General features: G+C 41.8%; 1 protein-coding gene across 20 annotated transcripts in view; it reads right to left on the minus strand.

The window, feature by feature from the left end:
- TRIM9 (tripartite motif containing 9) overlaps positions 1-18,767 on the minus strand; it is a 114,893-nt gene extending 96,126 nt beyond the window's left edge. For all 20 annotated transcript variants that reach the window (XM_081507278.1, XM_081507274.1, XM_081507272.1 and 17 more), the window contains exon 1: positions 17,752-18,767. In XM_081507278.1, the coding sequence (XP_081363404.1) occupies positions 17,752-18,573 (822 nt within the window). In that variant the 5' untranslated portion in view covers positions 18,574-18,767. The remainder of the gene's footprint in view (positions 1-17,751) is intronic.
- Between the last annotated feature and the right edge of the window lie 277 nt (positions 18,768-19,044).

Raw genomic sequence — 19,044 nt, forward strand, 5'->3', positions numbered from 1 at the left:
ATCCTCATATTAGACAAAATAGACCTTAAAATAAAGAAGATTACAAGAGATAAGGAAGGACACTACATAATGATCAAGGGATCAATCCAAGAGGAAGACATAACAATTGTAAATATCTATGCATCCAACATAGGCGCACCTCAATACATAAGACAGACACTAACAGACATAAAAGGAGAAACTGACAGTAACACAATAATAGTAGGAGACTTTAACACCCCACTCACACCAATGGACAGATCATCAAAACAGAAAATTAATAAGGAAACACAAGTCTTAAATGATACATTAGATGAGATGGATCTCATTGATATCTTCAGGACATTCCATCCAAATACAGAAGAATATACTTTCTTCACAAGTGCACATGGAGCATTCTCCAGGATAGACCACATCTTGGGTCACAAATCAAACCTCAGTAAATTTAAGAAAATTGAAATCGTATCAAGCATCTTCTCTGACAACAAGGCTATGAGACTAGATATTAATTACAAGAAAAAAACTGTAAGAAACACATACACATGGAGATTAAACAACACACTTCTTAATAAACAAGTTACTGAAGAAATCAAAAGGGAAATCAAAAAATTTCTAGAAACAAACAACAATGAAAACACGACAAACAAACAACAATGAAAACACGACAACTCAAAACCTATGGGATGCAGCAAAAGCAGTTCTAAGAGAGAAGTTTATAGCAATACAATCCCATCTCAAGAAACAAGAAAAATATTGACTAGCCAACCTAACTTCACACCTAAAACAACTGGAAAAAGAAGAACAAAAAAATCCCAAAAATTAGTAGAAGGAAAGAAATAATAAAGATCTGAGCAGAAATAAATGAAAAAGAAATGAAAGAAACAATAGTAAAGATTAATAAAACTAAAAGCTGGTTCTTTGAGAAGATGAACAAAATTGACAAAACTTTAGCCAGACTCATCAAGGAAAAAAGAGAGAAGAATCAAATCAACAAAATTAGGAATGAAAAAGGAGAGGTTACAATAGACAACACAGAAATGCAAAGGATTATAAGAGACCATTATGAACAATATGGCAATAAAATGGATAACCTGGAAGAAATGGACAGATTCTTAGAAAAGTTCAATCTTCCAAAACTGAACCAGCAAGAAAAAGAAATTATGAACAACCTAGTTACAAGTACTGAAATTGAAGCTGTGATCAAAAATCTCCCCCAAAACAAAATCCCAGGACCAACTGGCTTCACAGGAGAATTTTATCAAACGTTTAGAGAAGGTCTAATGCCTGTCCTTCCAAAATTCTTTCAAAAAATTGCAGAGGAAGGAACACTTCCAAACGCATTCTACGAGGCCATCATCACCCTGATACCAAAATCAGACAAAGACAATGCAAAAAAAGAAAACTACAGGCCAATCTCACTGATGAACATAGATGCAAAAATCCTCAACAAAATTTTAGGAAACAGAATTCAGCAACACATCAAAAAGCTCATACACCATGATCAAGTTGGTTTTATTCCACAAATGCAAGGATTCTTCAATACACGCAAATCAATCAATATGATACACTATATTAACAAATTGAAAGATAAAAACCATATGATCATCTCAATAGATGCAGAAAAAGCCTTTGACAAAATTCAGCACCCATTTATGATTAAAACTCTTCAAAAAATAGGCATAGAAGGAACCTATCTCAACATAGTAAAGGCCATGTATGATAAGCCTACAGCAAACATTATTCTCAATGATGAAAAACTGAAAGAATTCCCCCTAAGATCAGGAACAGGACAAGGGTGTCCACTTTCACCACTATTATTCAACATAGTTCTGGAAGTCCTAACTACAGCAATCAGAGAAGAAAAAGAAACAAAAGGAATTCAGATTGGAAAAGAAGAAGTAAAGCTCTCACTGTTTGCAGATGACATGATACTGTGTGTAGAAAACCCTAAAGATAGTATCAGAAAATTACTAGAGCTAATCAGTGAATTTAGCAGAGTTGCGGGATACAAAATCAATACACAGAAATCACTTGCATTTCTATATACTAACAATGAAAAATCAGAAAGAGAAATTAAGGAATCAATTCCATTCACCATTGCAACAAAAAAAATTAAATATCTAGGAATAAACTTACCTAAGGAGACAAAAGAACTGTATACAGAAAATTATAAGACACTGATGAAAGAAATCAAAGACAACATAAACAGATGGAGAGATATTCCATGTTCTTGGGAGGAAGAATCAATATTGTGAAAATGACTACACTACAAAATGCAATCTACAGATTCAATGCGATCCCTATCAAATTGCTAATGGTATTTTTCACAGAACTAGGACAAAATATTTCACAATTCATATGGAAACACAAAAGACCCCGAATAGCCAAAGCAGTCTTGAGAAAGAAGAATGGACCTGGAGGTCATCAAGACAATATGGTACTGGCACAAAAACAGAAATGCAGACCAATGGAACAAGATAGAAAGCCCAGAAATAAACCCATGCATCCATGGGTACCTTACTTTTGACAAAGGAGGCAAGAATATACAATGGGGCAAAGACAGCCTCTTCAATAAATGGTAAAACTGGATAGCTACATATAAAAGAATGAAATTAGAACACTTCCTAATACCATACACAAAGATAAACTCAAAATGGATTAAAGACCTAAATGTAAGACCAGAACCTATAAAACTCTTAGAGGATAACATAGGCAGAACACTTGATGACATAAATCAAAGCAAGATCCTCTGTGACCCACTTCCTAGAGTAAACAGAAATAAAAACAAAAGCAAACAAGTGGGACCTGATTAAACTTAAAAGCTTTTGCACAGCAAAGAAACTATAAACAAAGTCTAAAGACAACCCTCAGAATGGGAGAAAATAATAGCAAATGAAACAACTGACAAAGGATTAATTTCCAAAATATACAAGCAGCTCATACAACTCAATGCCAGAAAAAACAAACAACCCAATCAAAAAGTTGGAAAAAGACCTAAACAGACATTTCTCCAAAGAAGACAAACAGATGGCTACCAAACACATGAAAAGATGCTCAACATCACTCATTATTAGAGAAATGCAAATCAAAACTACAATGAGATACCACCTCACACCGGTCAGAATGGCCCTCATCAAAAACTCTATAAACAGTAAATGCTGGAGAGGGTGTGGAGAAAAGGGAACACTCTTGCACTGTTGGTAGGAATGTAAATTGATACAGCTACTATGGAAGACAGTATGGAGATTCCTTAAAAAACTAGGAATAAAACCACCATATGACCCAGCAATCTGACTCCTAGGCATATACCCTGAGGGAACCAAAAGTGAAAAAGACACATGTATTCCATTGTTCATTGCAGCACTAATTACAATAGCTAGAACATGGAAGCAACCTAGATGTCCATCGACAGACGAATGGATTAAGAAGTTGTGGTACATATACACAGTGGAATATTACCCAGCCATAAAAAGGAACTCATTTGAGTTAGTTCTGGTGAGGTGGATGAACTGAGAACCTATTATACAGAGTGAAGTGAGTCAGAAAGAGAAAGAGAAATATAGTATTCTAACGCATACAAACGGAATCTAGAAAAATGGTCCTGAAGAATTTATTTGCAGGGCAGCAATGGAGAAACAGACATAGAGAATAGACTTATGGACATGGGAAGAGGGGAGGAGAGGATGAGATGTATGGAAAGAGTAACATGGAAACTTACATTACCATATGTGAAATAGATAGCCAACGGGAATTTGCTGTATGGCTCAGGAAACTCAAACAGGGGCTCTGTATCAATCTAGAGGGGTGGGATGGGGGGGAGATGGGAGGGAGGTTCAAAAGGGAGGGGATACATGTATACCTATGGCTGATTCATGTTGACGTTTGACAGAAAACAACAAAATTCTGTAAAGCAACTATCCTTCAATTAAAAAAAAAAGGACTACCTTATTTATAATGGAGGAACATTATTCAATAGTATAGAAAGACTGATGCTGAATCTGAAGCTCTAATACTTTGACCACTTGATGCAAAGAGCTGACTCACTGGAAAAGACCCTGATGGTGGAAAGATTGAGGGCAAAAGGAGAAGGAGGCAACAGAGGATGAGATGGTTGGATGGCATCACTGACTCAATGGACATGAGTTTCAGCAAACTCCAGGAGATAGTGAAGGACAGGGAAGCCTGGTGTGCTGCAGTCCATGGGGTCACAAAGAGTAGGACATGACTGAGTGACTGAACAACAACAACAACAGACATATAATTTCCCCTTAAAGAGAGAATGAAGATTCCCAGGTGGCTCAGATGGCAAACAGTCTGCCTGAAATGTGAGAGACCTGGGTTCGATCCTTGAGTTGGGAAGATCCCCTAGAGAAGGAAATGGCAAGCCACTCAAGCATTCTTGCCCGGAAAATCCCATGGACAGAAGAACCTGGCAGGCTATATAGTCCATGGGGTCACAAAGAGTCGGACACGACTGAGAGACTTCAATTCAATTTAAAGAGAGAACAACAAGGTTAAGGTAAACTTTGATAGTTACAGTCATGGAATGTGGAAAAAACTGTGATTATACTTGCCTGAGGGCATGGAGAGCCTTTAAAAAAGAGGTGTTAGTTGCACAGTCGTGTCTGACTCTTTGTGACCCCATGGATTATAGCCCACTAGGCTTCTCTGTCCATGGGATTTCCCAAGTAAGAATACTGGAGTGGGTAGACTCAGGGATCGAACCTAGGTCTCCTGCATTTCAGGCAGATTCTTTACTGTCTGAGCCATCAGGGAAGCCCCAAAAGAGAGAAAAGGTGTTTCCATACACAGCACACATAGAAGTAACTGAAAACAGGTCCTTGGATGTTCAGAATAATTAATACAGTTCTAAGAAATCAAAGATTTTTTTGGTAACAAACCGTGTGATTATGGTAATTTACTGAAGTGTTCAGGGATTTATTTTTCTGACTTTTGAGGGGGTGAGGCAAATAATCTCAAATATCCAGTATCCCAATTCTAACAATTTATAATTCTCAAATACAGCAGAAGGGCCCATCACTTTGACACCCTAAGTGACTTTTTTGAACATCACAATGGTAACCTGCAAGTAACAGAACCACAGCACGACTGAAACTTAATAATATTGAACTCCAGTGAACTCCAGTACCAAAGTCAGGAAGAGGGGAACCTGAGGCAAAGAGGAGGCACAGCCACCATATTCAGGGACTTTGAAAATGAAAATGTTTCCTCCTCCTGCTTTTGGATTTTTTCATGTTTCCTATTTGTCATGAGCCAGTCCTGGTAGAGCTTATCTGAGCTCTGCTTCACACTTGGCTGATAGAGGTTACTAAGGGAGCAGTAGGAGTTCTGGAAGGTTAGTCTTCACCAGTTTTTTCATCCTCTCATCTCCATGTTGGCTTTTTATTTCCTGTGTCTCTGAAGGATGAGTCTCACATTTCTATTCCTCTGATTCAAACAGTGAATAAATATCAGAATATAAAGAACTCTAACAACTCAACAATAAAAGAGAAGTTATCCAATTTAAAAATGGGCAAAATCTCTAAAAATGACATGAAGCCAGCCAATAAACACATGGAAAGATGTTCATATCATTCAGTTCAGTTTAGTCGCTCAGTCGTGTCCGACTCTTTACGACCCCATGAACCGCAGCACTCCAGGCCTCCCTGTCCATCACCAACACCCAGAGTCCACCCAAACCCATGTCCATCGAGTCGGTGATGCCATCTACCCATCTCATCCTCTGTCGTTGCCTTCTCCTCCTGCTCTCAATCTTTCCCAGTGTCAGGGTCTTTTCAAATGAGTCAGCTTTTCACATCAGGTGGCCAAAGGATTGGAGTTTCAGCTTCAACATCAGTCCTTCCAATGAACACACAGGGCTGATCTCCTTTAGGATGGACTGGTTGGATCTCCTTGCAGTCCAAGGGACTCGCAAGAGTTTTCTCCAACACTACAGTTCATCAATTCTTCGGTGCTCAGCTTTCTTTATAGTCTAGCTCTCACATCCATACATGACTACTGGAAAAACCATAGCCTTGACTAGACAGATCTTTGTGGGCAAAGTAGTGTCTCTGCTTTTTAATATGCTGTCTAGGCTGGTCATAACTTTTCTTCCAAGGAGTAAGCATCTTTTAATTTCATGGCTGCAATCGCCATCTGCAGTGATTTTGGAGCCCAGAAAAATAAAGTCAGCAACTGTTTCCACTGTTTCCCCATCTATTTGCCATGAAGTGATGGGACCAGATGCCATGATCTTAGTTTTCTGAATGTTGAGCTTTAAGCCACCTTTTTCACTCTCCTCTTTCACTTTCATCAAGAGGCTCTTTAGTTCTTCTTCACTTTCTGCCATAAGGGTGGTGTCATCTGCATATCTGAGGTTATTGATATTTCTCCCGGCAATCTTGATTCCAGCTTGTGCTTCCTCCAGCCCAGCATTTCTCATGATGTACTCTGCATATAAGTTAAATAAGCAGGGTGACAATATACAGCCTTGATATACTCCTTTTCCTATTTAGAACGAGTCTGTTGTTCCATGTCCAGTTCTAACTGTTGCTTCCTGACCTGCATACAGGTTTCTCAAGAGGCAGGTCAGGTGGTCTGGTATTCCCATCTCTCTAAGAATTTTCCACAGTTTACTGTGATCCATACAGTCAAAGGCTTTGGCATAGTCAATAAAGCAGAAATAGATGTTTTTCTGGAACTCTCTTGCTTTTTCGATGATCCAGCGGATGTTTCCAATTTGATCTCTGGTTCCTCTGCCTTTTCTAAAACCAGCTTGCACATCTGGAAGTTCACGGGTCACGTATTGCTGAGAATTTTGAGCATTACTTTACTAGCATGTGAGATGAGTGCAATTGTGCGGTAGTTTGAGCATTCTTTGGCATTGCCTTTCTTTGGGATTGGAATGAAAACTAACCTTTTCCAGTCCTGTGGCCACTGCTGAGTTTTCCAAATTTGCTGGCATATCGAGTGCAGCACTTTCACAGCATCATCTTTCAGGATTTGAAATAGCTCAACTGGAATTCCATCACCTTCACTAGCTTTGTTCGTAGAGATGCTTTCTAAGGCCCACTTGACTTCACATTCCAGGATGTCTGGCTCTAGGTAAGTGATCACATCATCATGATTAAATGGGTCGTGAAGATCTTTTTTGTACAGTTCTTCTGTATATTCTTGCCACCTCTTCTTAATATCTTCTGCTTCTGTCAGGTCCATACCATTTCTGTCCTTTATCGAGCCTATCTTTGCATGAAATGTTCCCTTGGTATCTCTAATTTTCTTGAAGAGATCTCTAGTCTTTCCCATTCTATTGTTTTCCTCTATTTCTTTGCATTGATCGCTGAGGAAGGCTTTCTTATCTCTCGTTGCTATTCTTTGGAATTCTGCATTCAAATGGGTATATCTTTCCTTTTCTCCTTTGCTTTTCACTTCTTTTCTTTTCACAGCTATTTGTAAGGCCTCCTCAGACAGCCGTTCTGCTTTTTTGCATTTCTTTTTCTTGGGGATGGTCTTGATCCCTGTCTCCTGTACAATGTCACAAACCTCCATCCATAGTTCATCAGGCACTCTATCAGATCTAGTCCCTTAAATCTATTTTGCATTTCCACTGTATAGTCATAAGGGATTTGATTTAGGTCATACCTGAATGGTCTACTGGTTTTCTCCACTTTCTTCAATTTCAGTCTGAATTTGGCAATAAGGAGTTCACGATTTGAGCCACAGTCAGCTCCCGGTCTTGTTTTTGCTGACTGTATAGAGCTTCTCCATTTTGGGTTGCAAAGAATATAATTAATCTGATTTTGGTGTTGATCATCTGGTGATGTCCACATGTAGAGTCTTTTCTTGTGTTGTTGGAAGAGGGTGTTTGCTATGACCAGTGCGTTCTCTTGGCAGAACTCTATTAGCCTTTGTCCTGCTTCATTCTGTACTCCAAGGTCAAATTTGCCTGTTACTTCAAGTGTTTATTGACTTCCTACTTTTGCATTCCAGTCCTCTATAATGAAATGGACATCTTTTTTGGGTGTTAGTTCTAGAAGGTCTTCTAGGTCTTCATAGAACTGTTCAACTTCAGCTTCTTCAGCCTTACTGGTTAGGGCATAGACTTGGATTACCGTGATATTGAATGGTTTGCCTTGGAAACAAACAGAGATCATTCTATCGTTTTTGAGATTGCATCCAAGTACTGCATTTCGGACTCATTTGTTGACCATGATGGCTACTCCATTTCTTCTAAGGGATTCCTGCCCACCGTAGTAGATATAATGGTCATCTGAGTTAAATTCACTCATTCCAGTCCATCTTAGTTCGCTGATTCCTAGAATGGCCATGGTCACTCTTGTCATCTCCTGTTTGACCACTTCCAATTTGCCTTGATTCATGGATCTAACATTCCAGGTTCCTGTGCAATATTTCTCTTTACAGCATCGAATGTTGCTTCTATCACCAGTCCCATTCACAACTGGGTGTTGTTTTTGCTTTGGCTCCATCCCTTCATTCTTTCTGGAGTTATTTCTCCACTGATCTCCAGTAGCATATTGGGCACCTACTGACCTGGGGAGTTCATCTTTCAGTGTCCTATCATTTTGCCTTTTCATACTGTTCATGGGGTTCTCAAGGCAAGAATACTGAAGTGGTTTGCCATTCCCTTCTCCAGTGGACCACATTCTGTCAGACCTCTCCTCCATGACCAGTCTGTCTTGGGTGGCCCCATATGGCATGGCTTAGTTTCACTGAGTTAGACAAGGCTGTGGTCCATGTGATCAGATTGGCTAGTTGTCTGTGACTGTAGTTTCAGTCTGTCTGCCCTCTGATGCCCTCTCTCAGTGCCTACCGTCTTACTTGGGTTTCTCTTACCTTGGACATGGGGTCTCTCTTCACAGCTGCTCCAGCAAAGTGCAGCCACTGCCCCTGGCCTCGGCCGCGGGGTAGCTCCTCTCTGCTGCGCTCAGGCTTTTCCGCCGTCGCAGCCGCTGCACTCATAAGCCATCAACATCATTAGTCATTAGGGAATTGTGAGACAAAACCACAGTGAGATACCCTTTCAACATCAGCTTGGATGGCTCTAGTGAAAAAGCCAGATATTAACACGTGTTGAGGATATGGAGAAACTGGAACCCTCATCCACTGCTGGTAGGAACCTAAGATGATGCAACCTCTTTGGAAAATAAGAATCAAGGATACTCTCAATGCTGGAAGCATTAATTTTATCTTTAGCTTGATAATTTTTTAAATTACTATAAAATACTTATGTGATTTGCTGACTAATACCAATATTTATTAATATGTTTTTACCTACATAACAGGACCTTATATCAAGTCAAATCTTTCCACAAAATTCTATATGCAGTGACCAGAGCAACCATTCTTTCTTCAGAAAGTTACCATGTTTGAATGGTAGTTATCCTCTGTACACTTGCTTATCATGTTTGTTAAAGCTAGCTTGGAAATTTAGTATTCATACAAGTATATCTATTCTATATTTTTTGTTCCTCAAAGTAGAATGTAAAGAAAATTTTATTAAATTCTGAATAATATTTTAGTTCCATCATGGCAGATTTGCTTCCATAATGACACAAGGTGGCCAGATAACAGGAGTTGAATGTAAACATGAAGCTTCTTCATAGTGCATTGACTGTGTGCTAAAAGCTGTTTATCATATTTGCTTGCTAAGTCTTGGCCAAATGATTGATAGTCAATAAAATCAATAACAACTGCCCGTTAAAAGCACCATGGATTTATCTGTGCCATTTAAGATTTATTAAATTGAATGGAAGTCCAATTCTACATTTGGGTTTATGTGAATAATGTGCTTGGATAACATTTCATAGATATGGAGGGGGTGGCATAGCATAAATGGCACCATTTTATCAAGTTCATGAACTGGTGCATCTGGATGATGGCTTAAATATCAGTAGCATAATGTAATGGACTACACACCTCTATAGTAAAGTCAGCTGTTGATTGTGTGCATCAAAAACAGTAGATTATGTTATAAAGTCATTTCCCTTCAGCTTTGAGTGAGTTATAATTATAACTGAATCTGTGTATATTTGACCTTCTGAGCATTTGCTCCCTACCAAGTCAAAAAGCCTGTTATGAAGACCTGCCTGGGGTAGAAAAACTGTTTAATCCCCCATATTCACATTTACTTCTCTCTGCAACTGGTTTTGTTCAGAGACTAGATAATGTCTTAGATTGATGAACAGCACAGGTCAGAGCGGCATGGCCCTCTCGCAGCTCTTCCTGGAGTGTGGCAGAGAGTGATAAGTATTTGCTGTCAAACAGTTACTTTTTAAAATGCAAGCTTCAAGCAAAGTAAGAGAAAAGAGAGGATGAAGAAAAAGCTCAATAAAGCTAAATAGATGCTATCTGGCTGGAAAGTCAGCTTCAATGAATAAATCAGTGGTAGATGAGGATTAACCATCTACGTGCATGGGCTAACGACAGAACGTGTATTCCCACACCAAAGCACAATGTACAGCATTCTGCTTCCAAAGCTAATTCTCTAAGGAACAGTTTCTTCTTTGATCACAGCTATTAGTATAAAATGTGCAGTTCTGGTTCTATGCAAGTCTTATGAAAAACAATTTTATTTGGCTGGACTTGAAACCATTCTTAAACAATGGGCTTTCCCGGGTCATATATTCCTTTAAATATTTATGGTAAAACGCAAGTCAGGTCTTTTCCTGAATAGGAATATACTTTCTTAAAAAATTTTTTAATTGAAGGATAATTGCTTTACAGAATGTTGTGGTTTTCTGTCATACATCAACAAGAATCAGCCATAGGTACACCCATGTCCCCTCCCTCCTGAGCCTCCCTCCCATCTCCCTCCCCATCCCACCCTTCTAGATTGTCACAGAGCCCCTGTTTGTATTCCCTGAGTCACACAGCGAATTCACATTGGCCATCTATTTTACATATGGTATTGTAAATTTTCATGTGACTCTCTCTATACATCTCCCTTTCTCCCTCCTCTCCTCCCTCAATGTCCATAGATCTGTTCTCTATGTCTGTTGCTCCATTGCTGCCCTGCAAATAAATTCATCAATACTATCTTTCTATATTCCATTATATGTATCAGTGTACAATGTTTATATTTCTCTTTCTGACTTACTTGACCCTTATAATAGGCTCTAGGTTCATCCACCTCATTAGAACTGACTCAAATGTATTCCTTTTTATGGCTGTGTGGCATTCCATTGTAATATGTACCACAGCTTCTTTATCCATTCATCTGTCAGTGGACATCTAGGTTGCTTCCATGTTCTAGCTATTGTAAATAGTGCTGCCCTGAATATTGGAGTACATGTGTCTTTTTCACTTTTGGTTTCCTCAGGGTATATGCCTAGGAGTTGGATTGCTGGGTCATATGGTGGTTTTATTCCTAGCTTTTTAAGGAATCTCCATACCATCTTCCATAGTGGCTGTATCAGTTTACATTCCCACCAGCAATGTAAGAGTGTTCCCTTTTCTCCACACCCTCTCCAGCATTTATGGTTTGTAGACATTTTGGTGATGGCCATTCCACTGGTGTGAGGTGATGAATACATTTATTTTTTAAAACCATCTCAGCAAAAGGTACAAAAAGAGTGAGAGTGAGTTTAAACTGATAGTCAACGTGGAGTTAATACCTGCTTACAGGTTTGAATGCATTTTTATGTTTCCCACAGGATAGACTTATAGATGTTTTAGATTTACAGAAATATACTTAACATGCCAAAGAAATCTACTTCTTGTTTTATATCACTTTTGCCTATAAATTTTAAGATGATTATATTATTAGAAGAGGACAGTGAATCCCTGGCTGAGCTGATAGAACCTGACTTCCTGTCTGTTGCTTGCTTGGTTCTGACAAGAAGACAGAGGAATCCAGCACATTTCCGAGGATCTGGTTTAAGGAATACTCAACATACATGTCTCTCCCTTCCCTCCACCCTGTATTTTCATCATTAAATTTATTTTGTCACAAGAAAACTTAGGAGACAAATTACTTTTAATTTCTAATTTTCATACATGAGAACTAAAAGATCTCAGTTATTTGTTATGTCTTTGAATTTATAAGACCGTAAATTGTGCCTTGCAGATCATATGTTTCCTGTGATTACCAGAAGGTAGGACAGAATAGCAGTTCCACACAGGAGCTTTGGAGTCAGACAGCCTGGATTCAAACTCTGGTTCTTCCTCTTAAAATCCGAATGACTTTATAACCTTTTTGTGCAGGAAGATATGTGAATCCTGAAAAATGAAAAAGTGGCTGGAAAGGGCTTAGAATAGTAGCTGGCATGCAGTAGGTGCTCAGTATATTTTTAACAAAAAGTGTGAAATACAGGTTTTCAAATTTAATCTTTACTGTCAGGCTCATAGGAGAAACTTTAAATATTGGGATATATATATTGTGTGTGTGTCAGTCACTCATTTGTGTCTGACTCTTTGCAATCCCATGGACTGTAGCCTGCTGGGCTCCTCTGTCCATGGAATTCTCCAGGCAAGAATACTGGAGTGGGTAGCCATTCCCTTCTCCAGGGGGATCTTCCTAACCAGGGGATCGAACACAGGTCTCCTGCATTGCAGGCAGATTCTTTCCCATCTGAGCCACCAGGGAAGCCAATATATTTGCTAATCATTAATCTTATGATTCTTTTTTTCCACCAAACAAATCTTTTAAAAACATCTTCTGAGCATAGAAAATGGGGCAAGGCTGTGGAGGCAGGCTCCCAGGAGCTGGGCCTGCCAAGCTTAGTGGGGGTGAGGTGACGATCTAGTCTAAGAAAATGGTGGAGGGAGGCCTGGTGGACAGGGAGAGGGCTGGTGAGGAAGCTGGAAGGCCAGAAACGTCAAGAAGGAAGAGGTAACTTAGATAGGCGGACAGGACCATGGCTGGATCTGCAACATAAACCAGAAAAGTTCAAAAAATGGCAAAGTCAGAGTCAAACAGAAGTGAAATGAAATGACAACTTCGCTGGTGATGTCAGGTATATTCTGTGAATTCTGCTTGGGTTTTCTGGGTAATCTTACTCTGAGATAGTTCTTACTTTCAGACAGGGACCCAGTTTCAGGTTAGGATAAAACTGCTGTGAGAACACCTCAGTACAGTGGTTTTTTTGCTTTGAGATGTCTTTTGGGATAAATTAGACATGCTGTTGACAAAACCTAGAGGGTCTCTGATAATCTGGGTTCACTGATGGTGGCCATTTTCTACTAACTTCTCTTCCAAGGTTAAAAATTGATCCTGAAGGTCAGTTCAGTTCAGTTCAGTCGCTCAGTCATGTCCGACTCTTTGTGACCCCATGAACCGCAGCACGCCAAGTCTCCCTGATCATCACCAACTCCCGGAGTCCACCCAAACCCATGTCCATCGAGTCGGTGATGCCATCCAGCCATCTCATCCTCTGTCATCCTTTTCTCTTCCTGCCCCCAGTCCTTCCCAGCATCAGGGGCTTTTCTAATGAGTCAACTCTTCGCATGAGGTGGCCAAAGTATTGGAGTTTCAGCTTCAACATCAGTCCTTCCAATGAACACCCAGGACTGATCTCCTTTAGGATGGACTGGTTGGATCTCCTTGCAGTCCAATGGACTCTCAAGAGGCTTCTCCAGCACCGCAGTTCAAAAGCATCAATTCTTCGGCGCTCAGCTTTCTTCACTGTCCAACTCTCACATCCATACATGACTACTGGAAAAACCAAGTCTTGACTAGATGGACCTTTGTTGGCAAAGTAATGTCTCTGCTTTTTAATATGTTATCTAGGTTGGTCATAACTTTCCTTCCAAGGAGTAAGCGTCTTTTAATTTCATGGCGGCAATGTGGTAATATTAGAAAGCCTGGGATGTAACAGGCAATATATTACTCTTTTGACACATTGTTCTGCTCTGCTGTCACAAAAGCAGCATTAGTTTTGACCTTTTAATATTGTCCTTTTTTTTTTTTTTGCTTTGTAAAAGGACTCAAAACAATCTGTTTCTATTTATCACAATTTAATGAAAAACTCAATCAAGCCAGTCATTTGGCATCATGTATATAAAACCTAGCAGTAGTCAGAAGTAAATCAAAGCAGTAATTTTTAATTATATTACATTAGTATTACTGATGTCCAAAATCATCTTGAGGTTATTTGTAACAGAAAGAGAAGCAACTTATAGTAAATATATGTACATAAATACTACAAAATTTATATTAATTGCTTTACTTCTTTACCTCTTTGTCTTTGACTTTCATATTTAAAGAATAAGATAAATGTAACTTTTAATATTTTATCAAAAGTTTTAACATAAGATTTAAGGATAGGCTGAGTAGGGACATTTATCCACAGGCTGGAGTTTTAGAGTGTCTACTCTGCACACATAAGAAATGAAGAAAACCGATTTCCTTACTGACTTATTGGCTAGTCACTGCCTAGAATGGTGTTTCCCAAACTTGTGTTGAAGCAAAAAGAACTTCTACAACCTAAATGTCCATCAATAGATGAATGGATAAAGCAAATGAGATATATATGCGTTTGCGTGTGTGTGTGTGTGTGTATATACACACACATATATATCATAATCAACTCTGTTGCTCCGCTTTTAAAGCATCTCAAGCAATTAGTTTTGTAGTTAAAATGCAGAAGATCCAGGGAGAGCATACAATGGAATATTATTCAGTATCCTCAGATACAATTGTTTATATGTGATAAATCTCAGCTGCAAGTGGCAGAAAACCAATACAAACAAGCTAAAGCAGAATGAAGGGGGAAGTTTGTTGATTGACAAAACTGGAAAAGCAGGAGTGGGTAGCTGGCTTTGGTTATGAAGGGTTCCAAGGGTTCAAATAGTGTTTTCTGAATTCTTTGTTTCTTCCTGCTGTATCTCTGTGGGTTGCCTTACTTTCTTCTACTAATATAGGAGGAAGAGGAAGACACAGGGATACAGACAGCTCCTGTCTTTTCTTATTCACACAGTTATTCACACAGTTATTCACACAGTTATAAGTTATTCACACTTATTCACACAGTTTTACCACTGGAAATGACTAAATATTAATGAAAACTTTCAGATCTAGTGATAACCTGTGTTGATAACTAACTGTCCAACTTTGGGAGAACTACTTAGTATAGTTCTTTGCTCTCCTATATTCTGAAGGACTTAGGAATTCTGGCTCATGAGTTTTTTGTGATGATGGAAGATATAAGACTATATGAGAAAATCAAACATTAACACATTAACTATCTTATTAAGCAGACATGGAGAGGGAATAACGCTTGTTGTTCATCTAACAGTTGATAAATGAATGTTAAAATCTGTCATCCTCTTGCCTTATATTTCTTGGCAGTTTAATCATTGTGATATTGACAGAACAAAAACTGTATTTACTATTTTGAAGAAATATACAAAAGATCCAAGAAGAAATATTTTTTAAATGAACCAATATTCCCTTTCTAGTCTACTTATGTCATGTCTTAAGGGCTTTACATTATTCTTCCAAATTTCAACTCTGTCTATACCTCAGTGTCTACTCACAGCTTCCATTACCGATAAAACAAATTAACATTTCAAATCTACATGGGGATTGATGGAGATTTAAAGGCTGCCTTTGGTCTTAATGGATAAAGTATAGGTTCTTCTTCACAGAAAAATAATGCTGTGGTTTGACCATCCTAATTAGTGTATGACTGTAAGTCCTTTTTCCCAGACAGGGTGATTAATTTCTTAGCTCCAACGATATGGTAATTTGTAGGGCAATTCAACGTAGGCTATAGTTAGCAGTTTAGGAGTGAAATCATAATAGGAAGAAAATATTGGCCATGAATTAAAGTTTTGAAAACTTTCAAAATTAAACATCATTTAAACAATTTAAATTGAAATGTTTAAAAAGTGGCATGTGCCTGGGGTGGGGCAAAGCTCAAATTTGTGCTGAATTGTCTCCGTCAGTACTAATACAGTTCAGTAGGCTATATGTGAGAACACAAATAACTGTAAACGTGGATCACATTCAATCAATACTGAGTTGAACTCCCTGACTGCTGAAAATGGTGATGCTTTATTTTTTCTTGCTTTAAGTAAATTATCAATATTTACCCCCTTAATCTGAGGGCCTTTCTCAAAGGCTAGCTTTTCTGGTCTCCAGGGAGTGCCAAGAAACCCTGAGTGGGGGGGCCCACAGCTGATGCCTGGAGACCATCTCTACTGCCCTGCCTCATTCTTGAGCTTTCATCTCAACGGTGTAAAGAAAACCTCCCTATAACAGTCCTGGACCCCTGCCTTCACCTTTGCAACCCCGACTAAGTGGATTTTTTTAAAAAAGTAAAAGTCAGATTCATGTACATCTCAAGAGTGGTCCCCTTCCTCTTAATCAGTGTGGGCAACATTATGAAGATCTCTTTCCTCCTGAAGCTTACTTGTGTGTGTGTATTAGGGGAGCAATAGATAAACACAAAAGTAACATGTTAATTAAAATATATAGCATGCCAGTTAGTGGTAAGTACTACTGGGAAAAATAAAGCAGAGAAGGAACTAAAGGAATCAGCAAGGTCTCAGTGCAAGGGTGACATCTGAGTAATGATCTGAAGGAGGCAAGAGAATGAACTATTAAGATACAGGGTATTTGGTCTGGAGCTGAAGGAATATCAGATGCAAAGGCCCTGGGGTGGGGGGGGGGCTGGTGTTTGTGGAGGAACAGCAAGAGGGACAGCTGGCTCAAGCAGAGGGAGTGGGAGGAAATAAGGTCAGTGAGGCCAAAGGAAACAGGTCATCTGAGGTCCTGGCAGACCTTCCTAAGGACTGTCTAAGAAACGTGGGGGCAACGGAAGGACTTTGAACAGGGGAGTGGCATGACCTAACAAGTTGTTCAAGGCCCTGTTCTTGAGGCTAGCTTTGGCGGCGGTGCCATCAAAAGACATCAGAAAGACAAATTTGGTAACAGGTGTCTCAAAGTTTGCACAGACAACTACTGATAAAGGAAAACGGTTGAATTCTGGACAAACGGGTGTGTAGGTTGTCAGCAGGAGGGGTTACCCTGAAAAACTGGAAGATGCACCTGCCTAGTTTTCAGGCCGCGACCGCGCAGAAACCTCCAGTCCTGCTTCTCCAGCCCACGTCCTCTCCGCGAGGAGCAGGGCCTCAGCCTTCTGGCCGTGTTGCCATGGCGACTACAGGATTTTTTTTTTTTTTTTTCCCCCTTTTTCCATCCTACTCCCGACGCATACACCTCCTAAGCGCAAAGCACCGGGATCCGCATCCTTCCAGCGCGGACGCTGGGTTGGGCCAGCGCCGACTTATCAGTATTCCGCTCGCGGCGTGTTCCCCACCCCCGCCGCAACTCCAGGCGCCAGCCTCTTCAGCAGCTCCGCACCCAGCGGTCCGCGCCACCCAACCGCCCCAACCTCCTCCCCGGAGCCCCACACCGGCTCTGCCCTGGAGCGTCCCCGGTGGCCCTGAGAACAGCCGCGGGTCGGCCCAGTAACGCATCGCTTTCCCACTCGCTGGTGGCGGCCCAGAGTTGCATGTCTGCGGCGGGGAGGGGGTGCCCTGCGCCTGGCTTGCAGGCAGCGTGCCCGGGGAGACCCGCTCTACGCATCCCCGAAACAACTCTCTGGAGAGGTTCAACTCCCCTGTGCGCCGTTTAAGGTCCCCCTGCGCTTCCTGCAATGCACCAGATGGGGGAAGCAGATATCGGAGGCACCTGCATTGCGCCCCCGTTGGGATGCACTGTGCGCAAAGGGGGGGGTGGTGTCATCTGCTGCAAAACTGGAGGATCGGAGGCGCGGGGAGTCAGGGGTGGGTTTTCTTAGGACTTACCTTATGCAGTTTCCACATGGCCCCTAGAGCCTTGACTTCGTGACTGGAGTGTTTGCCCTCCTCCAAGCACTGGTAGCACACGGGCATCTTGCACTGCACGCAGTACATGCTGTGGTTCTCCAGCTCGTGGTCTGTGCAGGTGGAGACCTTTCGTGGGCTTAGCCGCCGGCTCACGCGGCCCTGGGCCGGGGGTACCAGGCGATGCTTGGCCAGAGGACCCCGGGGAGGGTGGCAGCGTAGGCGGCACGGGTCACAGTAGAAGACATCGCACTGTTCACACATGACGGTGGCTTCCTTGGGTGCCTTCTCGCAGAGCTGGCATTTAAGGGCAGCCGCTTTGCTCTGCTGGTAGCGGTCAATTACCCCTTCCAGGACGCGGTTCTTGGGGAAGCCGCGGAGCCCCCGGTCATCCAAGATGAGGCTGCGGTGGCACTGGGGGCAGGTGATACAAGAGTTGCGGGGCACAGAGGCCAAGGCCGGTGACAGGTGGGTGGCCGGTGGCGGCATAGCCGGGGGGAACACACGGACGCCGTTGGGGGACTTCTGGCACGGTGTAGTAGGGGCGCTGGCGAACCCCCCGTAGGAGCCATAGCCGCTGTCCGCCTCGCTGTACAGGCTCATCTTGTCCAGATCCAGATAGTCATAATCAGAGACCCCAGAGCCCGAGGCCCGTCGGCTCTGGGGGGACTCTGACTCCGGGGTCTGTACCAGGATGTTGCGGGCGCACGCCTGACATATATTGTGAGAGCAGGGTAAGATGATGGGCTCGCGATAGAAGGAGCCGCACACGGGGCATTTTAACTCTTCTTCCATCTCTTCCATGGGGACCCGGCTGGGAGCGAAGCAGCTGCGGCTGCAACGGGCGCCTGAGCTGACGAGGTGGCCGGCTGGCCTGTCTTGTCCAGCACCTTGGCCAGCAGTGGCGGCGGTGGTTTTGGCAGTGGCGCCTTCCCGCGTCGCTTAGGCGCCGACTCCCTGCGAGGCGCTCTCTCTAAGAGCCACCGAACCTCGGCGCCGAGAGCCAGCCTGGGACCGCCCCCTCCTCGCCCCCTAGTTCCGCCCCAGCCTGTAAACAGCGGCCGATTGGACGGAGAGCGAGAGAGCGAAGCTCTCATTGGCCACATGCCCCATCCTTCTCCTCTGCAGGTCACAGGGGGTTTGGTGGAGGATTCTGAGGATGAAGGGAGTCTTCACTCCCGGCTGCATGATCTCGGGAGGCGGCCGGCGTGCGGAGGCGAAGGGATAGGAAAGGAGGAATTAAGCGGGATGACTCATCCCTCACCCCGCTTCCTT

This window comes from Giraffa tippelskirchi, chromosome 7, assembly GCF_054371585.1.
Source record: "Giraffa tippelskirchi isolate mGirTip1 chromosome 7, T2T-mGirTip1v1.2.pri, whole genome shotgun sequence".
Lineage (NCBI taxonomy): Eukaryota > Metazoa > Chordata > Mammalia > Artiodactyla > Giraffidae > Giraffa > Giraffa tippelskirchi.